The following is a 16436-nucleotide window of genomic DNA, read 5'->3' on the forward strand; positions in this document are numbered from 1 at the left end:
ATTGCTAAACATTGCTATGCCCAGGAATCTTCTCAACTAATGGCCAACATCTGATTAGAATTAGAGAAGGGTCAGTAGAGTTTGAGAGCGGTTGGATTTTCTCTGCTTGTGGCTACGTAAGAATTCTGGGCTGATCCCCCTTTTAACTCTGCCTCCCGGGTTCTGCAATTAAGAAATCACTGTTAATTCTTAATGTCCATTAAATCAGAAATTATATGATTTGTAACAGTGTAGGAAGTTAGCACCCACCCCTCTCCTAGAAAAATGAAACATTTTAGGAAATATTAAAAGGGCAGAATATTTCCCCTAAAAGGGAGGCAGAAACTCACACCCACTCAACCTTTGTCAATGAGCCATTAAGGCCTGAGCCAGTTATGTAGTATGGTAGATCTACATAACAAAGATCTACCTCCTTCAGGCAGAACCATAATAGGAATCCCAAAGCCCGTCCATTACATTATCACCCAGCAAGAGTCAACCAAGCTTGAGACTCAGGACAGTCTACAGAGTTGCCCCTGCACGGCCCCACGGGAGTCTGACAACCAAGCAGAATACAAACTCAAATTCAAAGCCCAACAGAGGGTATAAATCTCTTTCTCTCCCATACACCCATGTGTCTCAAACCATGTGATCCTGTCCACCATTAAGCCATCTTTTCAAGCGGCCTCCATGTTTCCCAGTGTCTTTCTTCCCGCTTGGAACTGAACCCAGATGGACATTTCTTCCAACAACAGTTTTCATTCGAATGAGGCAAGGGAGATTGACATACGAATGTCAACTGCATTGTGTTGTTCATCAATTTCTGCAAAGTTTCCCAATGTTTTCGGCTTTGCGGACCGGCGAAGGGGTGGGAGAGGGGATGGTTCCACGCAAGCTCATGGCCGAGACATGGGCTGCAGCCCCGGGGAGGGGTTGGGGAGCTCTGTGATAATAGATCTTTTCTTCTCAAAAAAACTAGTACTGCAAATGGGAAGGATCTAATTAGATCACAAAGACACAATGGAAGCATAGCATGCACAAACAAGTGCATTCTTTGTTTCATCTGTTTGGCTGCGTTCAAGATCTGTTGAGGAATTTTGACTCAAATCCTAACTCTGTAATTTCTCAGGTTAAAGAATGTTTTCGTTCTTTCGAAATAAAACATGAATAGAGTAGAAAGCTTAGTGTTTGGACTAATTATTTTTTTAGTTAGCTTGTATTGTTTGCTCAGGGTGGTAATAGTTTAAAATAAGTCAATCTATGGTTTTTAATACAGTTTGTTGTTGCAATGATTCCATTAGGTTTGACACAGAATCTCAAAAAGTTTGAATTTTTAGGCAGAATTTTCAGAATTTTAAGCTGCAATTGCATCCTAGAAAAAGGTTAAAGAGAAACCAGGGTCTTGAACTTCAGCAATGAATAAAAATGCGTTTTTCAGCTTGGACATACTTTTTTCCTTTCAAAACTAGGGGGGTTTTCCCCCCTTAAAACAAAGCAAAAACAGAACAAATTGTGGGAAAATAAGTGTACCACTACAAGATAACAAGCTATATAAATACTGTAAAATGAACAGTGTGATCAAAGCTTTATCTGAAGGTGTATTCAGTTCCTTCACTTAAATCATTATTGTATTTCTATTGTATTTCTCTAGCAATTTTCTCTCTCTCCAGATAAATATGATTGGATTTTTTAATGGGCGAACAATAGAATTATCTTAGACTTTTAGAAAAGGCATAGTTATATTTTTGATATTTGACTTGTTGGCAAAAAGCAACTGATTTTGTTTTAATTTTAGTAGCATGTTTTCAAAACTATTTTCTTTTAAGTTGCACAAACGTGTCCTTTGCTTCTGTTTTCGGCTCTATTTAAATATTAGTGCCAAAGCACTTAAAAAATACTTCGATTAACTGAGGGAACTTGGTTAGAATTATTATTATTATTATTTTTGCTGGACTACTGAAGGAAATGTAAATTTTTTTCTTTTGATGGCAGCCTGTCTTCCAAACTTTAGGAAGTTTGAGAGGAATAAATATGAGAATTTCACAGCGCCTTTGGAATGAGTTCCTTCTTCCTTCCTTTCTCACAAGGAAGTGGGAATTAAGGAAAATGTGTTTACAGAAACATATGGGATCTGTAGAGGGAAGCAAGTAAGAGTGATCAAGATTTCAGTCTGGATGGTTAACAACAGGCTTTGACTGAACCCTGGCAAGACTGATCACTGGTCCCTATCTAACAAAATGGAAAAAGTTAAGGTTCTACATTTAGGCAAGAAAAAACAAATGCACAGGTACGGCTAACCTTTTTCTCCAAAATTGTCCCTGTGCACACAATAGTGTGTGCGTGCATGCCCACACCTACAATGCAATGCGCCCGCACACACCACGCATCCACCCACAACACACACACACACCCGCATGGCCTACTCAACCTCCTACATCACAGCAGAAGGGGAAGGGTCCTCCAGAGCCTGTTTACGGACTTCCGGAACTTCCGGGCATCTTGTTGTTTGCCCTCCCCAGGCTCCAGAGTCTTTCTTCGAGCCTCCGGGAGGGCAAAAATTGCCTCCCCTGGGCTCCAGAGGCCCTCCATGAAGCCTCCTGGCACCAAAAATGGAGCACAGGGGGAACGTCGTACCCCCCCTCTACTCCCCCTGCCCCCTGCGCGTGTGTGCCCAGCCCCCACATATGCACAAATGTCTCCTGCATGAATGGCAGAGACCCAGAAATCAGCTGGCCGTTGGGAGGTGCACGCGCATGCGTGGTGCAGCTGAGCTGGGCGATGGCTTGTGTGCCTCCTCGTGCCATAGGTTTGCCATCACGGGTATGGGGTCTTCTCGTTGAACAGGGGCTTGACTAGAAGACCTCCAAGGTCTCTTACAGCTCTATTCCTATTGAAAGTGACTTATTTATCAAGTTGATTAGCTCCCAATCTCACCGAAAGTGACTGGACTTGTATCCGGTCCTCACTCTCACGACCACTGCAGCATCCCCACTGTCAAGTAATCGGAATTCAGGCATTTTACTGTGTAAAAACAGGGCGTGCAACTCACTTAACAATTGTCCTGCTTAGCAGTGGTCGTAAGTTGAGGACTCCTATAAATACGATACAAATAAATAAAACAAAATCTCTTTTCTCGCCTTGCTTTCCCCGGATCTGGTGATCCTCCCGCTTTCAGCAGGAGAAAGTGTAGAGCAGAAAAAAAAGAGATTTGATTTTTGCCATCCCCGACTTGCTCTCTCCTGATTATCAGACCTGCGCCTTAGATTGTGCTTGTTTCTTGCCTTTTATACCTGGCCTTATTTGCATACAAAAACCTCGTTTCTTCGCTTAGCGCAGGGCGTGAGCGAAATCTTATCACAACCGGTGTCCTGTTTGGACAAGTTGCATTAGCCTTGGCCTCGATCCACAGGGTGGAGCAGCAGGGAAGGGATGGGGAAAACTACCCGGTGGAGTTTTCTTTTTTTCTTTTTAACACAAGGCAAGGCAAGATTGTTTTCTTAAGGGAGCAGAGTTCGTTATCTGATTTCTTATTAATGCTATCTACAATTCTACATGTCTAAAATGTTGGGCATGATGTGGGGGGGGAGGGGGTTCTCTTTGAACTTGGCCTACTGATTTGACTTTAAAGAACATTGCAGAGTCCGTACTGTCGCTCAGTTTGTTTTTTGGGGGGGTTGAAAAGACAATAGCTCCTGATTGCAAAAAATAAAATAAAATAAAACAAAAATGTTTTTTTTTTTTTTTTTTTTTAAACCCATTGAGGGAAAGAGCGTTTTGGAAACGCAGGAGGGGTAAAGCTTCAGTCTTTTGCCTTTAAAAAAAAAAAAACTCTTGATTCTCAAAAGACTTTCTGGATTGACTCAGAAAGTTTTTTCCATCGCCTCCTTCAAAAGGTGTTGAGAGAAATGTGATTATGTTTCGTGCCCGAAGCAGGACTAGAACCCACAACCTCCCAGTTTCTAGCCTGATGTTGTTCCACCCTAAGAGGGGGGGCATAAAATTGGCTCTTCTTTTGCCTTAAAAATTTGGCAAAAACTCATACCGGTGACTGGCTATTAAATCAGCAAATATGAATTTTAAAGTATTTTACTCTGACTAGGTTTTTCTAATCAGGAAAAATCTTTTTTGTTTGGAGCTTAAATTACTGGTTCTTCGCAACAACAGTTCATTTAGTGACCGTTCCACTGTTTTTCGCAGTTGCGACCATTGCAGCATCCCTACGATCACATGTTCAAAATTTGGATGCTTGGAAAAGGGTGCATACTTATGAACCCAAGGGTCACATGATTCTCCCTTTGCGACTTCCTGACACCTGAGGCCAGAAAGGTCATCAAACAGGGCAACACTCACTTAACAAATGCCTCACTTAACAACCTAAACTTTTTTTTAAGGTAGGGGTCATGATTAGAAATCAGAAAAAGTTGTTCAATAAAAGGTGACATGATTAAAAGCTGGAATAAGTGATAGAAATAAGAGAAGAGGGAATATTAGTGTATACGTTTTTATATAACAAAATGAAAGTAATAACGAGAGAAGATGTGGAATGATTGAACAATAAAAGACTGCAACTTAATATAAATGTGTATTATTATTATTATTATTAATGCATAGGTTGATTGAATGTAATAATTATGATTAACTTTATTAGTGTTCTTTGTATTAGAATGCATGACACCCAGGTGCCACATTGTTTAAGCATTGATTTGAAACATTTATTAAAATACAAAAAAACGAAAAACTAGAAGAAAAAAACAACATAAGTTTTGGGCTCAGTTGAGGTCGTACGGGGCGCACTCCCCCGTGCAACGTAATGGACAACAGTTGTATAATTTGAAGTTCTGCAAAAATTAAGGCTGCTGGAGAGGCGTTGGATAATGTGCGTGCTACACTCATTTTGGAAGAGCTAATTGTGACTTTTTTGCAAACAAAATCACAACCACCTTTGGTTTCACCTTTCATAATTCAGGAAGTCGGTTTCAAGATGACGGGACTGAGGTTATTTCCATTTGTTTAAAACTCTTTGATCTTGGGGTTAGGCCTCCACCAGGAAAAAAACGGGGCCAAGCTTTGCTTTCCAGTTAGCATTGCAGCAGGTCACAAAAGAGTTCACGATAGTGTGTGTGTGTGTGAGAGAGAGAGAGAGAGAGAGAGAGACAGACAGACAGACAGACAGACAGAGACAAAGAGAGACAGAGAGACGGAGACAGAGACAGAGAGACAGAAAGAGAGAGAGAGAGAGAAAGAGACACACAGAGACAGACAGACAGACACACACAAACACACACACACGGAGGGAGGGAGGAAGGAAGAGATCAGTTATATGGGGTGTGGCCTAGTCAGCCTCCTGCACCATGGCAGGGGTGGTGTTTTCGCCCTCCCCAGGCTCCAGAGGCCAGAAACAGGCCCGTTTTCAGACTTCCGGTAGGCCCATTTTTCGCCCTCCTAGAACCTCTGCGCAGGCCCTGGGCTTAACTCGCATCCAAATTGGGCTGCGTGGAGACTCCTGGGAGGGGGAGGGATGGGATGGGCGGGGTCAACCAGGCCTTCCACCTACTGGTTCAGAGAACCAGATTAAAATTAACATCGGGTTCGCCTATACTGGTCCAAACTGGCTGAATCCCACCCCTGGTTGTAATCCTGCTTTTTAAAGGATCTTGGGTTTAAAATGTTAACATCTTAGCATCATAAATACAGAAACCCCGAAGAAAACTTTTTTTGAGTGTTTGAAAATGTCTTTAAGTCTGATGTTTAGTGGTTTGATGATTGCTGTAATCCACAATTGAAATGCCTTTTGTTAATGCCATATTGAAATGATGTAAAATAAAAATTACAACTGTCGTACTTTTCTCCCCCCCCCCTTTTTTTTTTTTAGAATCCAAGGTATTTATCTCGAAAGAAAATGTTAATGTTTGACCCCGTCCCTATCAAACAAGAAGCAATGGAGCCAATTCCAGTGGTCAGTATTTAAAAAAGAGTATAAGTATTAATATTTATTCTCATTACATTGCAATAAGGCTGTATGCAATGCTATCCACTTTTTTTTTCCAGTTCTGAAAGATTAAAAATAAGGCAGAGGTGACCAAATACACATTCTGAGCATTTATAATAAATGAACTGCATTTACATCAAAACTTCCTGCAGGTATCAAAAAGTGTTGCCTGTTTTCAGACACATTTGCTTCTGCAGAGATGTAGATTTGAAATATAATATTTGGATTAAGGGACATCCACAAAAGGAAAACATCTATAGGTAGGAGAAAGAATAGAAGCCAATTTCAATAGCAGTTAGACTTATATACCGCTTCATAGGGCTTTCAGCCCTCTCTAAGCAGTTTACAGAGTCAGCATATCGCCCCCAACAGTCTGGGTCCTCATTTCACCCACCTCGGAAGGATGGAAGGCTGAGTCAACCTTGAGCCTGGTGAGATTTGAACCCGCCGAACCGCAGATAACAGTCAGCTGAAGTAGCCTGCAGTACTGCACTCTACCCACTGCGCCACCTCGGCTACAATTTGGTGTAGAGATTAAGATGCTGCAAGCCTAGAAACAGGAGACTGGGAATTCTAGTCCTGCCTTAGGCAGGAAGGCTGGCTTATCGACTGGGTCAATCAAGAGGAAACTGGGAGTTCTAGTCCCACTTTACGAATGAAAGCCAGCTAGGTAATATTGGGACCAATCACCAGGAGAGTATGAGTTCTAGTCCTCCCTTAGACATGAAAGCTGGCTAGTTGACTTTGGGCCAATCACCAAAGTGGTGATTTTGGGCCAATCCCAAAGTGGTGACTTTGGGCCAATCGTCAAAGCTTGATTTTGGGCCAATCACCAAGAAACTGGGAGTTCTAGTCCTGCCTTAGGCATGAAAGCCAGCTGCGTGATTTTTCAGCCAATCACTGCCTCTCAGTCCAACTCACCTCACAAGGCTGTTGTTTAGGGGGAAAATAGGAGAAGGAAGGAGTATTAGATATGTCCATTGCCTTGAGTTACTAATAAAATAAGAAAGGCAGGATAAAAATCTAATAAATAAGGAAATCGTTTACTAGAGTGGAAATAAGTGTTGTGTCTGTGCAGTATTGTCACTTGTCATTTGGTTTTCAAAAATGTTTCTGTATATACAGTGGATTTCCTTTAATTTTAAGTCCAATGGAACTCGAGTTAGAGCATGACAGAAACAAGTGGCAAGGAGTTCCTCTTCTCCAATGCATTTTTTTTCCTTCCTCTTTTCCGCCACTGGTTTCCATTCATTCCTTTCCTCCTCCTTCTCTTCCGTAGTCCTTCAACTCCACGTACATGGACCACATGAAGTCCAACAAGTACAGCGTCATCTATTCCACCCCAGACATGATGCCCAATAAGTTCTACCAGATTCCAGAGGGACTGTGCAGTGGGGTTCAGGTGGAGCCCGTGGACCTGACCATGAATAAGCGGAGTTCGCCGCCTTCAGCTGGACATTCTCCTTCCTCTTTCAAATTCCAGACTCTGCCCCAGAGAGCTTCCCCTGGGTTATTAAATCTTCCATCATCCAGCCCTCCCGTGAAGAAACTGGGTCTGCCTGGAATGCAGCCCTTCACGATGCCCTTGACGATTCCCCCAGTCATGGCGGCGCTTTCCCGTCACGGATTAAGGAGCCCTGGGATACTTCCAGTTATTCAGCCCCTTGTCGTTCAACCCGTCCCTTTCATGTACGCCCCGCACCTTCAGCAGCCTATCATGGTGTCCACCGTTCTTTCCGAAGAGTTGGAAAACCCAAGCAGCGTCCCAGGTAAACATCTGTCCTCGGGATCCCCCCCTCTGGGTTTGTTTTGGTCTTTTGTGGACTGTCTTCTCTTAATTTTATTTTGGGAATCTGTTCATCTTCTACTTTAAATTTTGGCAACACCGCTAGGGCTTAGACTTACATACCGCTTCACCGTGTTTCACAGATCTCTCTAACAGTCAGCCTATCACCCCCAACAATCTGGGTCCTCATTTTACGGACCTTTGAAGGGCGAAAGGCTGAATTTACCTTGAACCGATGAGAATCGAACGGCTGACTGTCAGCAGAATTAGCCTGCAATGCTGCATTCTAACCACTGCACACCATGGATGGAAGGAAAGAAGGGAGGGAGGGAGGAAGGAAGGAAGGAAGGAAGGAAGGAAGGAAGGAAGGAAGGAAGGAAGGAAGGAAGGAAGGAAGGGGAAGGGAAGGAAGGAAGAGCTAGAGCACTTAGATTTATATACCACTTCACAGTGCTTTAAAGCCCTCTCTAAGCATTTTACAGAGTCAGCCTCTTGCCCCCAAAAATCTGGGTCCTCATTTTACCATCTTCAGAAGGATGGAAGGCTGAATTCACCTTGATGAGAATCGAACTGCTGACAGCAGAATTAGCCTGCAAAGCTGCATTCTAACCACTGCACACCATGGATGGATGGATGGATGGATGGATGGATGGATGGATGGATGGATGGATGGAAGGAAGGAAGGAAGGAAGGAAGGAAGGAAGGAAGGAAAGGCTATAGCACTAGAAATAGCAAAGATTTATATGCCTTGTCACAGTGCTTTAAAACCCGCTAAGCAGTTTACAGAGTCAGCTATTGCCCCCAACAATCTGGGTCCTCATTTTACCAACTTCAGAAGGCTGAATCCACCTTGAACCAAGCGAGAATCGAGCTGCTGACAGTCAGCACAAAGCAAAGCAATAGAATGGAAGTTATGTAGATTAATTCAATTATTCTTAATAGAATAATTGATATTTTTCTATTAAGCACTATAGGTGTTCCTATAGAAAGTAAAGCAATAGAATGGAAGCCACTATAGATTTCTCTATAGTAACCAGAACGAAGGGCTGGGTTATAAGGTATATTATAAAACGGCATTGTCATTCAGTTATGTAGATTAATTCAAATGTTTGTATTTGCAGTTTAAATTTTTAAGAGCAAGATTGCAGTGACAGAAACTTCCCCCCCCCCCAAATGCAAGTTTTTTCCTCTTCATTTACCATTCACTGACTCTTCTTCCCCCGTACAGTATCCGTCATCGAATCTTACGAAAAGCCAGCACTAACGAAATCTATCAAGGTAGAACCAGGCTTGGAATCACCAAGAAACGACTACTACCCGGAGCAAATGTCTCCTCCTGTGATGACCTCATTGTCCCCTCCCATGCTACAAGAGTAAGTAGTTTTAGAAGTTTTTGAATCTCTCCAATGGAAGAGTAAATTGTGGTTGAAAGCTAGATGAAAGCCTTTGAGGCTCAGTGGCTAAGACGCAGTTCAGCAGTTCGAATCCCTAGCGCCGCGTAACAGAGTGAGCTCCCGTGACTTGTCCCAGCTTCTGCCAACCTGGCATTTTGAAATCATGTAAAAAATGCAAGTAGAAAAACAGGAACCACCTTTGGGGGGAAGGCAACAGCATTCCGTGTGCCTTCGGCATTTAGTCATGCTGGCCACATGACCACGGAGACGTCTTTGACAGCGCTGGCTCTTCACCTTCGAAATGGAGATGAGCATCGTCCCCTAGAGTCAGGAACGATGAGCACATATGTGCAAGGGGAACCCTTACCTTTATAGCAACTTTGGACTCCCTGCACACTTAACCTAATTCACAAATCTCGTTTGCATAGGTATGAGGCGATTCAAATGTTGAGCAAACAGCAATAAAGATGATTAGGGGACTGGAGGCTAAAACATATGAAGAACAGTTGCAGGAATTGGCTATGTCTAGTATAATAAAGAGAAGGACTTAGAGGTGACATGATAGCAGTGTTCTGATATCTCAGGGGTTGCCACAATGAAGAGGGAATCAAACTATTCTTCAAAGCACCTGAAGGCAGGACAAGAAACTGGATGGAAACTAATCAAAAAGGGAAGCAACCTGGAACTAAAGAGAAATTTCCCGACAGAACAATTAATCAGTGGAACGACTTGCCTCCTGAAGTTATAGGTGCTTCATCACTGGAGGTTTTTAAGAAGAGATTGGACACCCATGTGTCTGAAATGGTATAGGGTTTCCTGCTTGTGCAGGGGGTTGGACTAGAAGACCTCTAAGGTCCCTTCCAACTGTTAAAACTCAGGGGGAATGTCATTTGATTTGTTCAACTGAGATTATTCTTTTACCATTGGCCAGAATAAAATATAATCTCTTCTGTGTTAATTGTAGTAGTGCAATCAGGTTTTCATCCATTTGCCGTCGTCTTATCTTTCCTAGCAGGGTCCAATTTCATACGTATATATCTAGAACTGTGGTCTGTGTGAACTTCAAATATATCACACTGTGCATCTCACCTGAATTGTAGTATTCAGAAGAAATGTTCCAAAAGTCATTTCTGGGGCACTGTTTTAGAAATACAAAGAATGCATTTCTGTGTAAATATAAATCTTAGTTCTACTTTTAGGAAAGTCCTTTGCATCTTTGTGGTTGCACCAAACCAGAAATTCTTATTTGGGCTCTAAAAGAAATAGATGAAGAATAAAACCTGTTGAGTTTATGTTGGTGGAGCAAAGGAAGTTGATAGCATTCATAGCATCGGAGAGGGGAGAGAATCCGTATCAATTTTTTAAAAAAAAAAATCTTTGCTAAGATATTTAGAAAAATGTGTCAACCAAATAGAAGGACCATGATTTCTGAATTCTGCTTTCCTGGGAAACAAGATTGCAGCTTAAAATACTCAGTCAAAATCCTACTGTTTTAAAGAAAATAGATAGATAGATAGATAGATAGATAGATAGATAGATAGATAGATAGATAGATAGATAGATAGATAGATAGATAGATAGATAGATAATAAGAGAGGGGGAGAGAAATAGGGAAAGGGGCAGATGTCTTGTTCATTCCAGAGAAACCAAATCTTTATTAGGAAAGTCGGCCAAAATTATTACCGCAGAAGTCCATGACATTTAGTAAGCTTGGCTTGAATTTTTTCCACATGGGTGTAATGTTATTGACGCCGGCAGAAGACAAAAACGGGGATTGAAGAAGCGAACTCTGGGGTGGGCCATTTAAAAAGAAGAAGGCGATTTTAGTTGAAAAAGGTTGTAGTTTTAACATATGATTCAACTTAACGCAGGAATCATCCTTCAGTTATAGTCCAGCCTGGGAAGAGGCCTCTACCTGTGGAATCGCCAGACACGCAAAGGAAGAGACGGATACACAGGTGTGATTACGACGGCTGCAACAAGGTGTACACTAAAAGCTCTCATTTAAAAGCCCATAGAAGGACACACACAGGTAGGAAGAAAGTGTTAATTTTCTTCTGGCGGGGTGGGCTGGAAAGCTTAATGAAGGTTAAAAAAAAACCTGCTCCTAATACTGGTAGACCTCGACGTACAACGGTTTGCTTAGCGACCGTTCGAAGTTAGAACGGCACTGACAAAAAGCGGCTCAGGACCATTTTTTCACACCTGACGACCGTTGCAGTATCCCCACAATTCAGATGCTTGGCAACTGACTCGCCTTTATGACGGTTGCCGTGTGCCCAGGATCTAGATTCACTTAGCGAATGTGCTACTAACTTAACAAAATGCAATGATTCACTTAGCAACTGCCTCACTTAGCAACAGAAATGTTGGGCTGTTGTTGCGGTTGTAACTTGAAGTCGTAAGTCGAGGACTTCTTGTGTATCCTATGCAAGCTTGTTTGGAAACAGGTTTTTACTGTGTTTACCCTGTTTCCCCCAAAAATAAGACCTCCCTGGATAATAAGCCCAATCAGGCTTTTGAGCGCATGCGCTGAAATAAGCCCTCCCTGGAAATATTGCAACACAGCAGTAGTCGTGAGGTGACCACGCTTGCCACCTCCTGCAACTCAAAAATAATAAGACCTCCCTGAAAATAAGGCCAAGCGCTTATTTCGTGGGTCAAAAGAAAATAAGACCCTATCTTGTTTTCAGGAAAACACGGGTCGTGATTTATTCCCTCACAAGTAGATTCAAGAGGCTGATATTTATTTTCTCCTTTGTACATTTTGATTCTCTGTCTGACAGCTAAACTTATTTTTTTGGCCTTCTAACTGTGACTCATTGGAATATTCACCAACACGCCCTACTATATTGGCAGTAAACGCCTTCCCCAAAGCACTGAATTGCATTTAAAAGTTTTATGATGTGCTTTTTAAAGCAAATAAAAGATTCTTGGGGAGAGAATTATGGATTATTTTTCTTCTCCTTTCCATCTTTCCAGTTTTTTCCATTTAATATTAGCATTGAAAGCCACTTGAAATGTCTCTGTGACATTTCTCAAATTTAGAAAGTTTGGATATTGGGATTTGGGCCCAAACTTCGGCTATAATCATTGGCCCAAGGACTCATCACCACTGGTGATACCGGTAGTAAAATTTATGTTGCTAAGTGAGACATTTGTTAAGTGAGTTTTCCCCCCATTTTACCACCTTTCTTGCCACAGTTGTTAAGTGAAACATTGCAGTTGGTACATTAGTAACCTGGTTGTTAAGTAAATCTGGCTTCCCCTCGCAAAATGAGGCAACAATTCACTTGACAAATGTCTTACTTAGCAACAAAAATTTGGGGCTCAATTGTGGTGATAACTCAAGGACTACCTGTATGGTAAAACTTCCACAGAATTATATGCATATTATTCCTCATAAGATTCCCAAATTTGGGCAGAAATCAAATTAAACTCTTCATTAAAATTAAAACTCTTGTACTAAGCATCATTAATGCTCTCAAAACCTGTTGGAACCAATCCAGGAGTTAAATTTGAGAAATCGCATTGAAATTCTTTGCAGTACAGGGGTGTTTTTTGTTTCTTTTTAATCTGTTACAGCAAGTTCATCCGGAATTGGCTGTGGAAAATACCCATAGCTGGCAAGAGAGCAAAAATGTACTCTTTTTGTGGCACATTTTGAATGGAAAAGGACCTATTTTACTAATGTTTCCACCCAGAATCAAAATATCTGTTGAAAAAATAAGATGTAGGGCAGGGGTGAAATCCTCCCAGTTCGGCCTGGTTTGGCCGAAGCGGTAAGGACGATTGTTGGTGGTTCTACGAACCGGTAGTAAAAAAAAAAAAAAAAAGAAGCTTTTGAGTATCTCACGGCTCAGCTGTGAGCCGCACGATCGTCAGAAGTTTTTTTCCGCTTTTTGAAGCATTTTTTTCCTGCCTATTTGCCTGAACTGGCAGGGAAAAAATGCTTTAAAAAGTGGGGGAAAAAGCTTCCGACTATTGCGCGGATCAGCTGTGAGCCACGCAATCATCAAACGCCCTTTTTAAAGCAATTTTTTCCTGCCTATTCGCCCAAACTGGCAGGAAAAAAATGCTTTAAAAATTTTTATTTTAAAAGCTTCCCATGATGGTGCGGATCAGCTGGACCTTTTTTCCCCAGTTCTTAAAGCATTTTTTACTACTGGTTTGGCGAATAGGTAGTAAAAAAAATGCTTTAAAAATTAACAAAAGTTTTGGCCATGCCCACCCAGTCACATGATCCACCACCACCACCATGCCACGCCCAGAGAACCGGTGGCAAAAACTTTTACATTTCACCACTGATGTAGGGGAAGAAGTGGCAGAAGTTGAGGGCGGAGTTAAAAGAGGTATCAACCTAGAATCCCAAAGTAGTCACAAGCGAGCTAAATCAACCTTTCTTGAATTCCACTGTCCTTTAATGTATTGTTAGCAGCTGCTAAGCTGGTTGAGAAGTTTCTTGTACATAGGTGTATGGATGTAGCGCCTGACCATAGGGGGAGACGTTTAGTGAAATTACTGGCGCTGAAAAAAATATTGCTTTTTTTGTGTATCTTTAAAAATAATCTCGCTTGTGTTTCTTAAAAAAACATTTTCCTTTTTTTTTTTAAACAAAAAATATATATATCCATAGGTGAAAAGCCTTACAAATGCACTTGGGAAGGTTGCACATGGAAATTTGCTCGATCGGACGAACTAACGCGGCACTTCCGGAAACATACCGGAGTCAAACCGTTCCAGTGTCCGGACTGTGATCGCAGTTTCTCTCGTTCTGACCATCTTGCCCTCCACCGGAAACGCCATATGCTCGTCTGAACGTCTCACTATTTCTGCCCTTTTCCGGTTCTTTCTCCCCCCCACCCTTTTTTTTTTCTTCACCTCAGCATTTTAATTCCGATTCAGCTGGACTGGATCTTTGGATTTTTATCTCCTTTTCTTGATGGTCAGTTAAAAAAAAAAAAGTTTGCTTGGCCCTTCTCGATTCTTGCCATTCGGACAGACCGAAAGAATGTGAACATTTTTATGTTTTGTTCGTTTCCTGGGGATGCTAAGCGCCCCCCTCGTTTGCCAGCGGATAGATTATCTTTCCGTCAGACTTAAGACATCTTATAATCAAGCTGATTAGTTTTGCCATTTAATCAGCCAGTATATATCGATGATACAGTTGCTGGTTCCCCCACCCCCAAATCCAGTTTTGCTAATCCTTGCCAGAGACTTTGTGTGCCTGTCGTAAAAGGAGGCATGTCTCCTTTTTATGCCCAGCAATGCAATGAATGGATTTATTTTTTTGAATATGGTTGGTTAGAGAAGCATGTTCCAGAAGACACACGCACATATATATATATATTTGGGATGCAGAAAATGAAATCCTCAACCTTTGGGAATGAATGAAAAATAAATAAATAAATCTCCAGGGATCGGCAGAAAACAGGCGTCCACGAAGATGTCGTACACCCTGGTTGAATTTGCCTTTTTTTTGTGCATGGGGGTTGTGTAAGTTGTCCTTTTGTTTTGCTTGGGATCAAGTGTCTTGGTGGATTCACTGAGCAAAACCTTCCGGTGGGGCGCAGTGATCCGTTTTTGTCATGCAACTGTGTGAATGGGACACCCGTGGTACTTCTCTTGTGGTGTGACCCTCATTGATAAAATTGATTTAAAAAAATCTACCTCGCTGGGGAAGTGTGGCAGGCATGGAAATTTTCTCCACTCCTCGGCATCTCCTGCCCCTGTGCAAACACCTCGACCTGCCTTAGCTGAGAAAAGCCGCTGTTCTAGCAACATAAATTTCAGCTCTTCCTTTGTTAGAAACGGATTTCCTTCCGAGACCTTTACAGATTCCTAAGATCCCAGAGAAAAAGATTTGCGTCATTGAAGCACTTCCGGAGAGCATACAGTAGATTCGGCTCGCAATGATCACAAAAAGGAAAAACTTGGAACTCCCTCCAACCAGCTCGTATGAAAACTTCAGCAGACAAGCCCTCGCCAAGTATTTTTGTAATACCTTCTCAGTATCGATAATTTTCTACACCCCCCAAAAAAAAACAAATATATTGAAAGATGAGAGAGTTTCATCCTATAAATCTTCCGTATTTTCAGAGATGCGATTTGTATATTTATATTAAGGAAAATCCCCATCATCCACCAGCATTTTGCAGCCAATGGTTAAATTCGTGGGAACTATGACTCTCGTAGGTAGAAGAAGAGAAAAAGGAAAAAGGAAGACAACAACAATAGCCAGAGGAACGAGCAGGAGAGGAAGGGATTGCAGAATATAAACTAAACACTTTATAAACTAAAATCACATACATTTCGAGTACATAATGGCTCAGGGGCAACTTGGCTTACTCAAAATTGCTTGTTGTATTTGTTCCATAAATTGTATTTAGCATCAGTTGTTCTGGTATAAACTTTTTCTAGCACTTTTCATCCTCCTCCTGTTCCCTCTCTTACTTTTTAAAAGTTGTATTACCGAACTCTCATTAAACCGGTGTGTAATATAGAACACATTGATTGGACCATGTCCATTGTTTCTGGTACAGAGCTGCTCTCACGCCTTAGTTAAGTCTCTTTCAGTTCCTTAAAAAAACAACAACGGTTATTTAAATTCCAAATTAGCTGGCCTAACCTCCTCTTCCCCATCCCTATATTTCTGATATTTCTGAAATAAGATGCTCACAAAAATAGATTATAGGTCAGTGATGGCTAACCTTTGGGGTACCAAGTGCCCAAAGCGTGCGCGCATGAAACCCCCAAATGCAACGTGTATGCGCCCCACCCCCGCGCCCATTTCTGGCTTCCAAGTTGGTGCAGACCCAAAACGGGGCACCGGCGGGGGGGGGGCATGTACATGTACGCCCCAAATGTAGCCAGTACTAGTAGTCCTCAACTTACAACAGCTCACTTAACGACCATTCAAAGCTACTATGGCCTTGACTTAGGACCATTTTTTCACACTTATGACCGTTGCAGCATTCCCCAGGGTCATGTGATTTGCATTCATATGCATGACAACCGACTCACACTTATGATGGTTGCAGCGTCTCAGGGTCACATGATCCCCTTCTGACAAGCAAAGTCAACAAGGAAGCCAGATTCACTTAACAACTATGCCACTAATTTAAGAACTGCAGTCATTCACTTAACAAATGTGGCAAGAAAAGTCATAAAACGGGGCAAAATTCACTTAACAACCTCCCTTTTGGGGTGAAAAATGGTCAGAAGACACTCCCCCCCCCCAGTGCCATCGTAACTTCCAACGGTCACAAAACGAACGGTTGCAAGACAA

The 16436-nt window shown here is 42.0% G+C and overlaps 1 protein-coding gene across 1 annotated transcript in view; it reads left to right on the top strand.

The window, feature by feature from the left end:
* The window catches only part of KLF3 (KLF transcription factor 3), a 35759-nt gene extending 20184 nt beyond the window's left edge, over window positions 1–15575 (top strand). The window contains exons 2-6 of the mRNA XM_087724807.1: window positions 5852–5935; window positions 7248–7737; window positions 8983–9127; window positions 11020–11180; window positions 13785–15575. Coding sequence (XP_087580933.1) covers window positions 5879–5935; window positions 7248–7737; window positions 8983–9127; window positions 11020–11180; window positions 13785–13966 — 1035 coding nt within the window. The 5' untranslated portion in view covers window positions 5852–5878 and the 3' untranslated portion in view covers window positions 13967–15575. The remainder of the gene's footprint in view (window positions 1–5851; window positions 5936–7247; window positions 7738–8982; window positions 9128–11019; window positions 11181–13784) is intronic.
* The last annotated feature ends 861 nt before the right edge of the window (window positions 15576–16436 follow it).

Source organism: Thamnophis sirtalis, unplaced genomic scaffold (assembly GCF_051295495.1).
Source record: "Thamnophis sirtalis isolate CommonGarterSnake01/CBP01778 unplaced genomic scaffold, rThaSir2_p1.2 scaffold_10, whole genome shotgun sequence".
Classification (NCBI taxonomy): domain Eukaryota; kingdom Metazoa; phylum Chordata; class Lepidosauria; order Squamata; family Natricidae; genus Thamnophis; species Thamnophis sirtalis.